The sequence below is a fragment of the Ipomoea triloba genome, chromosome 13, assembly GCF_003576645.1.
Source record: "Ipomoea triloba cultivar NCNSP0323 chromosome 13, ASM357664v1".
Lineage (NCBI taxonomy): Eukaryota > Viridiplantae > Streptophyta > Magnoliopsida > Solanales > Convolvulaceae > Ipomoea > Ipomoea triloba.
The window spans coordinates 17,944,348-17,955,768 of NC_044928.1; the positions used below are offsets into that span (position 1 = coordinate 17,944,348).

An 11,421-nucleotide genomic window follows, 5' to 3' on the forward strand; every position below is an offset into this window, starting at 1 on the left:
GTCAGGAAGCATGAATAAAGTTTGGAGAAGAAGAATATCATGGAGATAAAATATTAAGGAGGTGCCAGAAGTGGATGCCACATCAGAATTCCACAACAAACGGATAGAAGGTGCACTAATCCAAAGTCGGTCTTATTCCCTAAAACGAGGATCAATGGGAATTTAAAAAGAGTAACTTTTACCAAAAGTAGCAAGTGGAGCATGGACTCAAGAAAGTGGATTATGGAGTTGGTATCATCAAAACCTATTACATGATGTTCCTAACACTACTCCATGAAAAATGCTGAAAAGATGCAAGACCCATACACAGCATGGGAGACAAATTTCAAACGGAATAATTTTCCCTCCAACGGAATTATTCCTTAACTCTCATATAAAAAGGACGTGAAGACACAAGTTAAAGAACGGGGGGAAGAAGTTTCGTCAGAGGAAGTTGGTTCATTCTGAAAATCTTAAGAGGTGTCTAATTCAAACGTTCAAGTACTAGTGCTCAATCTGGAATATCATCCTGATATTCAAAATAGCGAGAAAAACACATCTTAGTGTTTGAGAGAGTTACAAAGCTTAAACTGCTACATATCTAGAAGGTGACCGAAGCTGCTCTACATCGAAGTTGATTCAACGATAGCTTTTGGTCAGATTGGAGCTTGTTACATTCAACCGTGACAACCAAAGGTCCTTGCTTTGGATTAAGCAAGAAGAGGCGGAGTAACCTGGCAGCTGTCTAGTGAAGATCCTGAGGCTTGAGACGGGCTTGGGGATCAAAGCTCAAGTGCTCGAGAGGTGGAGTAACTGGAAGCGGGGAGAAAAACCTGAGGAGAGGCGGAGGAACCTGGGAGCTGTCTTGTGAAGATCCTGAGGCTTGAGGCGGGCTTCGTGATCAAAGCCCAAACGCTCGATATTGTACTAAAAAGGGAAGTTTTAGTGCAATCCTGCCAGGGAGTTTCTGGAAGAAGAGTGGACGTAGGCGGGTTGGCCGAACCACTTAAAAATCTCTCTCGCATTTACTTTCTGTATTTATCTCTCGCTAACCTCTCGGTTGCACTGCATATAAACACACCTCTCTAACTAACTCAAACTCGTGCTAACTAAAAGGGGATAACTTTTCCGCTGCGCATAAAACTTTGTCTTCACCTCGTGAGGTATCGAACCTAAACATCCTGAGTTCAATACACACGAGAGGTCGAAAAGATTTGCAAAATCTTATACAAGTCTATTCACCCCCCCCCCCTCTAGACTTGTACCCCATCCCCTTGGGACCAACAGCTTGCACCGAATGGGTCCAATTTTGGAGAATGGAAATTTTTGGTTCAAATTAATTTAGGGGGTATGGGTAAAGATGAACACTTGACTGAAACTTGCCCAACTGGTGTAACAGCTCAAGATTGGAAAAAGGATGATAAGGCTTTGTTGTCCCGCATGATAAATTGTATTGATAGGAAGATAATTTTATCCTTACAACACTGTAAAACTGTGAAGGATGTTTGAGAGTTGGTAGGTAAATGGTTTAGTGGGGCAAACAATCTGAGGAAATTATATCAGTTGTCCCAAGATGTTCATCGTCCATCTTAAAAGGGACGAGACATCTGGGATTATTATTATGATTTTAAGAATATGAGTGAAGCCTTATGTACTGCTATGCCGATCACGGACGACGTGAATAATGTGAAAAAACAGTGTGAACAATTACATGTGTTCAGCTAGATTTCGGGATTGGATAAGGAATATGACATCCTAAAGTTCCAGTTGCTCGAGAATAAGGAGTTGGATTCAATAGACCAAGTATTTACTATGGTCCAGAATGCGTCTAGTACAGATGGTGGTGTATCGGAGAAGCATGTTTTCATGTCACAGGGAGATAACGGAGGCACAAGCACCAGTAACCGCGGAGGCGGTTCCCAGGACGTGGTGGCTTTGGTAGAGGACATAGAGGACGAGGGGGTCCAAGGGTTTGTTACAACTGTGGAGAACCCGGGCATCTACGCAATCAATGTCCGAAACCTCTTCAGCAACAGAGATTTGCTAACTCTGTGTCCAAACCAGAAAGTAATGTAGTTGTGATGACGGACGAAGAATTGGCGATGTTCAGACAATTGAAGGTGTCTTCCTCACAGCCTCCAGCCGATCAAGAGGCGTTATCGTCTTTCTCAGCCTCATTTGTCCAAACAGGTAATCCTATTGCTTGTGTCTCTAATAAGTGCCAAAGATAGCCGTGTTTGAGGGGTTATTTAGGATTAGAATATGCTATAATTGATGTTCGTTAGGCCTAAAACTTGCTAGAATAGCACGATTTCATCGCATATAGGTTTAGGGACTAATTGCGGGTGTTTTGCTATAAATTGCACAAAGTTTAACTTTCGCAGGGCATTCCGGCGACATCTTAGTAAAACAAGCGTAACCGGAGCTAGAAATGTCCAAATTAGGCGAGGCAAGTTGCTATGGAACCACAACGTCAAGGGCTACAACTTAAAAGAAGATAAAAAGGCAAATTTTGGGTCCACACAGCCTTCACGCGTGAATCACTCGTGGATGGATTCCAGTACACGTCCACGTTTGCGTTCACGTGTGAAGGCCGCGNCCCCCCCCCCCTCTAGACTTGTACCCCATCCCCTTGGGACCAACAGCTTGCACCGAATGGGTCCAATTTTGGAGAATGGAAATTTTTGGTTCAAATTAATTTAGGGGGTATGGGTAAAGATGAACACTTGACTGAAACTTGCCCAACTGGTGTAACAGCTCAAGATTGGAAAAAGGATGATAAGGCTTTGTTGTCCCGCATGATAAATTGTATTGATAGGAAGATAATTTTATCCTTACAACACTGTAAAACTGTGAAGGATGTTTGAGAGTTGGTAGGTAAATGGTTTAGTGGGGCAAACAATCTGAGGAAATTATATCAGTTGTCCCAAGATGTTCATCGTCCATCTTAAAAGGGACGAGACATCTGGGATTATTATTATGATTTTAAGAATATGAGTGAAGCCTTATGTACTGCTATGCCGATCACGGACGACGTGAATAATGTGAAAAAACAGTGTGAACAATTACATGTGTTCAGCTAGATTTCGGGATTGGATAAGGAATATGACATCCTAAAGTTCCAGTTGCTCGAGAATAAGGAGTTGGATTCAATAGACCAAGTATTTACTATGGTCCAGAATGCGTCTAGTACAGATGGTGGTGTATCGGAGAAGCATGTTTTCATGTCACAGGGAGATAACGGAGGCACAAGCACCAGTAACCGCGGAGGCGGTTCCCAGGACGTGGTGGCTTTGGTAGAGGACATAGAGGACGAGGGGGTCCAAGGGTTTGTTACAACTGTGGAGAACCCGGGCATCTACGCAATCAATGTCCGAAACCTCTTCAGCAACAGAGATTTGCTAACTCTGTGTCCAAACCAGAAAGTAATGTAGTTGTGATGACGGACGAAGAATTGGCGATGTTCAGACAATTGAAGGTGTCTTCCTCACAGCCTCCAGCCGATCAAGAGGCGTTATCGTCTTTCTCAGCCTCATTTGTCCAAACAGGTAATCCTATTGCTTGTGTCTCTAATAAGTGCCAAAGATAGCCGTGTTTGAGGGGTTATTTAGGATTAGAATATGCTATAATTGATGTTCGTTAGGCCTAAAACTTGCTAGAATAGCACGATTTCATCGCATATAGGTTTAGGGACTAATTGCGGGTGTTTTGCTATAAATTGCACAAAGTTTAACTTTCGCAGGGCATTCCGGCGACATCTTAGTAAAACAAGCGTAACCGGAGCTAGAAATGTCCAAATTAGGCGAGGCAAGTTGCTATGGAACCACAACGTCAAGGGCTACAACTTAAAAGAAGATAAAAAGGCAAATTTTGGGTCCACACAGCCTTCACGCGTGAATCACTCGTGGATGGATTCCAGTACACGTCCACGTTTGCGTTCACGTGTGAAGGCCGCGTGAACGCGACACGCGAAAAAAAAATTAAAAATGGCAAATGCGGGATCCCCAATTCCTTTAGATCCCCAATTTTTGAGATCCCTAATTCCTTTAGATCTTATTTTAATTGTTCTTCCCCCTTTGGGGGAAATTTCCCTTCAATTCTTAGTTTAGATTTCTTAGTTAGAGGTAGATCAAGCTAGAATTGGTGCACAAGACAAAGAAGATGTAATAGATCCATTGGATTGCTTAGGTATCTCTATTCTACTCTAATTTTCATTAATTTCATTGTTATTTTCCTTGTTATTTTCTATGGGTACAAGATTGAAGTTGAGTACGGCATTTCATCCAACTACGGATGGACAAACCGAGAGGACTATCCAGACTTTAGAAGATATGCTAAGAGCTTGCGTGATGGATTTAAAAGGGTCGTGGGATGAACATCTTGATCTTATTGAATTTTCCTACAATAATAGTTATCATGCTAGTATCAAGATGGCCCCTTATGAAGCTTTGTATGGCCAAAAGTGTAGAAGCCCTTTGTGTTGGAGTGATATGGTTGATACGGTCGTGTTAGGACCCCAGTACTTGGAAGAGACCATTGAGAAAGTCAAGCTAATTCAAGCAAGAATGAAAGCTGCTCAAGATCGTCAGAAGTCATATGCGGATGTAGGACGGAAACCAGCAGAATTTCAAGTGGGAGAAAGAGTTCTTCTAAGAGTATCACCAACCAAAGGAGTCATGCGATTTGGGAAGAAGGGTAAGCTAAGTCCAAGATTTATTGGTCCGTATGAAATCTTGGATAGGATTGGTCAAGTAGCTTACCGGTTGGCCTTACCTATGGAATTGGATAAGGTAATGAACTTATTGCTTAAGTTAAATAAAAGAGATTCAATGGAAGAATGAAGTTAAGCTTAACTTGTTGTTATTAGGTACATGATGTATTCCATGTGTCTCAACTGAAGAAGTACATTCATGATGCTTCGCATGTGATCAACCCTGAGGTAAAAAGGAACTTTGCTTAATTTCAAATACAATATTTGATCACTAAAGTGATGAAAGATTTGGTAAATTGTAAGGTGGTGGAGATGGATGAATCTCTCTCGTATGAGGAAAAGCCAGTAAAGATATTGGATTCTAAAACCCGTGATACCCGAAGGAAATCCATACAGCTTGTGAAAGTATTGTGGTCCAACCACTTAGCTGAGGAAGCTACGTGGGAAGTTGAGGAGGATATGAGAAATCGATATCCGGAGTTGTTTGCTTCAGGTAATAGTCAAGTTACGGGGACGTAACTTTCTTTTAAGGAGGGCAGGTTTTAACACCTCACTCCGTTTGTTTTATACAATAGCATGTTGCATGTTGTTTAGGTTTAAGTTGTTAAGCTTTGATAAGATTGCTTCGGGGGCGAAGCTTTTCATTAAGGAGGGTAGATTGTGACACTTGAGATTTTTGGTTCCAATATTACCTATTGAACTTTCAAAGTTATTCCTTATTATTCCTCAATGTTCATCTAATCTCTATACCATATTCATTGGACTCTATTTCTATGTTCAATTTCATTTGAACCTTGAGCTATATTCATTTGGACTACCAATCTTTATACTAATTATTATATTATTTTTATAACTATATTACTATTATATAGTATTGTGAGATATAGTAATTATATTTAATTATTTTATATATATATATATGATATGCGTGTGTGCATGTGTGGTGTAACGTATGTATATATATATTAATTAAGTTTGTGTAGTGTGCGTGTATATTAATATATATATATATATATATATATATATATATATATATATTAGTTATATAAGGTACGTATATACTAAATAGTTATATATATATATATACTCAATCATTATTATTATATATTATATATGTAATTAATTAGGTGATCACTATTTTGGACCTTATATTATAAATTATATTTTGATGTGTATATATATGTATAATAGTCGTGTGGATATATATATTATATATGTGTATAATATATATTACTACTATATATAATATTATATAAGATCAATATCTTTAATACATAATAAGGTAGATTGGAGGTTACAAAGTCTTTATTTGGAGAATTCTAAATATTAAGGGATTGATTTAGTCTTTCCCTTTAGTCTTCCTAGTCTCCTAGCCGACATCTTCATCTAAAAAGAAGGGAATTTTATTCTTCATCTTTTCCTTCTGATTCGTTCCTGCGTAAAAAAAAAAATATTTCTTCCATCATTTTTATTCAAGAGTTTGGAACTTCATCTTCTCAAGTAAGTTAGTATTTTTATAGTATTTTTCCGGGTAGTATAGTGTTAGGGTGATTGTTAAATTGTGTGCTTATGTGGGTTCTTTCTTTGTGTTGATTGATGATGATGATGATAGAAGGAGAGCCCTAGTCACATTGAAGATTGATTTAAAGTTGAGGTTTTTGATATCCAAGTAAGTGGGTTTGTTTTCTACTTGCTTATCCCATTTGTATGTTTTAATGTATATATGAATATATATGAATATATATATATTGTGTTGTGGTGAAAATTTGATGCAAGTTGATGATCATAAAATATGTGATTTTTGGATATAAAATATATTTTTAATATATGTATATGCGTAGAAATACATATGAAAGTATGTGGTATTTGATCATGTGTGTAGATTATACATAAATATATTTCATACGTATATATATAAAAATATATATGGTTTGTATTATACGTATATATATGTGTATAAATGTAGTGCATATATATATTGCTATATACTGTGAGTACCGTATATATATATTTATAAATAATATTTTCGTATATATATATATATATATAGCATACGTATATTTATAAATATATATATAATGCTTTTCGTATTAATATTATATATATGTTGTACGTATATTTATAAAACTATATGTATATATGTTTTTCGTAATATTATGTATATGTATATCGTATGTATACTAAAATAAATGTATGTATGTATATATAATCCATGTTTGTACAGTATGCATATTAGACTAATTATATAAATATATATATATATATATATATATATATATATATATATTATATTTTTGTAGTACGTATAAAAGAAAAGAGAAGAAAGAAAATAAATATATAATAATAATATTTTCATTTACTTATTTGTGCTGTACGTATGCTTTAAAAAATAATAAATAAATAAAATGTTTTCTTTTAGTTATTTGTGCTGTGAGTATGTTTTATAAAAAATAATAATAAAATAAAATTAAATGTTTTCTTTTATTTATTTGTACCACATGTGTTATTTGTGTATATATATTCCTTATATTTTTGTATGTGATTAGCAACTATGTGTTAGTTGCAAAATGAAATTATTAATTAGTATTATCTAGAATTGAGATATTATTTGATTGCTAGTATTTGCATGAAATTAGGAATTTGTGTGGTTGGTAGAAATTTTAGTGTATGTATATATTTGTATCCTGTACGTATGTACGTATTTGTTTTAAAAACAAAATTTATTATTTTAAGTTATATTTGGTTTTATTAATTCGTATGGATTTATGTTAAATATGGATAGATAATTATTTTAAGATTATCTCTAGTGATAATTGATCTTTTTGACATTTTTGGAAGTAAGGATTTTTCTTTTATTAAAATACTATTTTATGAGAGATTGAGAATTTTGGACAACTTAGAGTTTTCGAATAAAATATTTCTTTACAAATTTTCAAGAGATTTTGGTATGGAAAATGATTTGGAAAATTATATTTTTCATAAAAATTGGAAGCTATGTGAAGTTTGACATTTGATTATGTGATTGAATTTTAATTGTTGTAGAGGAGTGCCCGTCAGGAACAATCCTCGGGTACTAGGACACTATGGTGTGTTCTGTAGGTATGGGTCTATGTACCCTAAATTACAGGGTAGTCAGTAGAAACTTTATCCTGGCTACTAGGGCTGGTAATTTCCTGTTGAGGCTTGGAATCCTCATTCGGGGGTGTGCACACTTAAGGTTAGAGTCCGGTTTCCGAAAGTGAAAATGGGAATTTTTGTGTAGTACAGCATAAGTTCTGTTACTATGGCCTGAAAATAAAAGGACCCTTTCCCATTACGTTTGTGTATGATTATGCTTCCATATTATCATTATTATTTTTGTTATTATATTAACAAATTTTTCTGAGCAAAGGAAATGCAGTTGAATTTTCTGAAAGGTTTGGTAAAAAGACTACTACCCCTTTTTCAAATTATATATTATTAAAAAATTATTTTTAGGGGTAGGCAAGTCCCTTACTTAGCATGTTTTGCTAACCCCTTTTTATTTGTTGTGTTTTGTTGTTGCTTGTGTAAGTAGCAGGGAATAAATGATAAGAGTTGCAGTGACGAGAGCAATAGACTGAGTTGCTGTTAGCTCGGGGATATAGCAAAATAAAGGATTATGTAATGAAGATTATTTAAGGATTTTATATTAATATTTTGAGGATTATGAGAACTTGATGTTATTTTTAATTTGGGATTTTTTTGAGACTAGCCTTGCATCTAATCAAGTAGGATTAGGTGTGGCGGTAGCACCCTTAAATAAAGTTATTGTGGATTTTGATTATTATGAATTTAATAAGTATTAATATTTCCTTTTATAGTAAGGCTATTTTTAGTAAACCCGGGATGTGAATTTGGGGGTGTTACAAGTTGGTATCAGAGCCTAGGTTATGACAATACCTAGGAAAGAACTCAATAGGAAAATTTTGGGTTACGATGATGAGAAATTAGGCTTTAAACACCGTGGTGAGAATGGTGAGATTTATAGTCTAATTTATATATATGTGGCATGTGTTGATTATATATGTGGCATTTGTGATTTTATATGTGGCTTTGCACCCCGAGGGTGAGCATATCTCAGGTACGCTATAAATTACTTGAGGTTTTTTTTTTTTTATTTGGAAAGCATGCCAATATGTGGAAATTGATTTGTATATCTGTTTATATTATATGTGCTTTATATGAGAAAAAGTGGTAAGCACTCTGATGTAGTAGTCCTTTGCCTGTAGTTAGTAACTATGCCTCCAAGAAGATCCGTGGAAAGCCAAAGTACTCGAGGGGATGATATTCCCACTAATGCTGAGTTGGCTCAGGCTGTGAGACAGCTAGCTCAGTTGACCCAGGCAATTGGAGATCGAATGCTCCAAAATCCTCAAGGGAATGGAAACGGGAACGATATGGCTAAGTTAGTGGCTGGGCGAAACCCTCCCATTTTCTTAGGACAATAAGATCCATTGGTGCTGGAAGAATGGATGCGAGTGTTCGACAAGCTGTTCAATGCTCTCAACTGTCCTGCTGAACGGCGTGTGGATATTTCTGTTTACTATCTTCAGCAGCGAGCTGACATCTGGTGGGCTGCAGCTAGTCCGGCCCTACGTCAATCGCCAACTTTTGGATGGGAAGCTTTCAAGGATGCTCTGAGGGAGAAATTTTACCCTGAGCATGTTAGGACGGCTAAGTACGATGAATTCCTTCACCTGCGTCAAGGAAATAGATCGGTTCAGGAGTACTACACCGATTTTCTCGATCTGTCGAGATTTGCACCGGCTTTGGTCCCTGATGAGCGAAGCAAAACGAGTAAGTTCATCCGAGGACTCAACTTTGAGACTCAGAAGGGTCTGAGTATGTTCAGATGCCAGACTCTGGACGAGGCATATAGCAGAGCTGCTAGCCATTGTCAGGTTCAGCAATTCCAGAGAGAGGTCGCTGGAAAAGGAAAGAGAAAGAGTGAAGAAGATCGTCAACAAGGTGAGAAGAGGCCTAAATTTCCTCATCCAGGCTAGAACCGCAACTATCAAGGAAAAGGTGGACCAAGGAATCATAATGGTCACCAGGTTCAGAGGAACCAGAGGGTTGAAAGGCACTACAACTGCAAGAGATGTAACAAGGATCATCCTGGAGTGGATTGCCAAGGGAATCTTGTCAAGTGCTTCAATTGCAATAAGATGGGGCATCGTGCATTTGAGTGCTATGCCAAAAAGAACGGAAATCCTTCATGGCAAAACCAGAACAAGAATGGAGGAAACAACGGAAAGAACCTAGGAGGAGGAAACCAGAATAACCGGAATGGCAACAGGAATGGCGGTGATAACAAGGCCCAGAATAACAATGGCGGGAATGGTGGACAGGGACGTATCTTCGTCATGAATAAGGCTCAGGCAGAGGCCAGTGACGTGGTTACAGGTACCTTCTTCGTTCACTTTGTGCCTGCGTTTGTTTTGTTTGATTCTGGAGCTACAAACTCCTTTGTATCAACTGCTTTTGTTAAAAGAGTAGGGTTGGTTCCGACTTCAGAAGTAAAGATAGTAGTTAAAACCCCTACTGGTAGTGTAGTTGCATGCAAGTATGTGCATAAAGACGTACCGATAGATATCCAATGTAACACCCCGGACCTACCTTCCCGTACATCCGAGGCATTACCGCCACACCTAGAGAGAGAGTTCTATCATTCCGCGATAAACCTCACTCTAGGTGCACAGGCTAAAGGAACTATTCTCATCACAATAATCACTCAACAGGTACTTAACACTTTCATACATAGCAACTGGTGAAGCTTCATTAAGCAAAGTATATAATGTTGCAAAAATACATACATAAGATTGACCCACGGGCCAAAATACCAACAAGGTTCCACCTAGACGCAACTGGTCATACCTAGCCATCACCGAGGCTACAAAAAATATATATGTACACCAAAAATTTCCCAAAGACTCCCAAAGATCCAACGTCTAGTCAAGCCTGCGGTACACGGGGCCAGTGAACTCTCCCCAGACCAGGTGCCACTCCCCCTCATACCAGGTAATATGGTCCAAAAACCGAGAAGTGGTTATGACCATCGACCACTCCTCCCAAACATCCCGAGGGCTAGGGTCCCAAGGGTAGGGGTAGTGCACAATGAACTCCAGGGGATCGCTACCATCTAACGGCTCTATGGGGTAAAAGCCGTAAGCAGCCTGGACCTCGTCCATAACCGGGCAAGAGACAAAAGGAGCCGACGGAGCCATAGGAGTATCTGGGTGCGTGGGAGCCTCGGGAGCATAACCGGGTGCGTACGGGTCTTCTCCCTCCATCATCTGTATATAAACATCATAGTCCATACCCTGACAAACGTACTCCGGTGAGCTTTCGGAGCTCACCGGACTGCAAGAACTGACACTAGACTACATCTGATAAGAACACAGTGAAGTGTAGTTAGCACGACGGCTAAGTAAGGATATCCAAGGGTTATTTAAAACTAAGTAAAGGTTTTGTAAAAAAAAAGATTATATAGAAAACCCTATACCTTACTCATCTGCAAGATTCTACCTGCAACAGTTATCATCAACAACTTACATACATCATGAGTAGAATTCAACTATGTTTATAACATTCCTTCTTGACAAGGTCATTTAGTAATCATTCACATACTCAATATTATAATGTTAAACAGATAAGCATACTAGCAAGTAATATAAACATAATTCGTACATCTTGCTTGTAATCATTTTAGT

General features: G+C 37.7%; 2 protein-coding genes across 2 annotated transcripts; both read left to right on the forward strand.

The window, feature by feature from the left end:
* Positions 1–3,418: 3,418 nt before the first annotated feature.
* LOC116001293 lies at positions 3,419–9,159 on the forward strand. Its single transcript, XM_031241177.1, has 5 exons — positions 3,419–3,527; positions 4,492–4,769; positions 4,847–4,918; positions 4,994–5,194; positions 8,941–9,159. The coding sequence occupies exons 1-5, from the start codon at positions 3,419–3,421 to the stop codon at positions 9,157–9,159; spliced, it is 879 nt and encodes a 292-aa protein (XP_031097037.1).
* A 24-nt stretch (positions 9,160–9,183) lies between these two features.
* LOC116001294 lies at positions 9,184–9,714 on the forward strand. Its single transcript, XM_031241178.1, has one exon. The coding sequence runs from the start codon at positions 9,184–9,186 to the stop codon at positions 9,712–9,714; it is 531 nt and encodes a 176-aa protein (XP_031097038.1).
* The last annotated feature ends 1,707 nt before the right edge of the window (positions 9,715–11,421 follow it).

What these genes read in the sequence shown, in the direction of transcription:
- LOC116001294 (XM_031241178.1), top strand. Translation starts at nt 9,184, where the DNA reads ATGCGAGTGTTCGACAAGCTGTTCAATGCTCTCAACTGTCCTGCTGAA.
- LOC116001293 (XM_031241177.1), top strand. Translation starts at nt 3,419, where the DNA reads ATGACGGACGAAGAATTGGCGATGTTCAGACAATTGAAGGTGTCTTCC. An exon ending in CGCATGTGATCAACCCTGAG is followed by an intron (nt 4,919 to 4,993) that starts GTAAAAAGGAAC and finishes GTAAATTGTAAG; the next exon opens with GTGGTGGAGATGGATGAATC. An exon ending in TTGCTTCAGGTAATAGTCAA is followed by an intron (nt 5,195 to 8,940) that starts GTTACGGGGACG and finishes CTTTGCCTGTAG; the next exon opens with TTAGTAACTATGCCTCCAAG.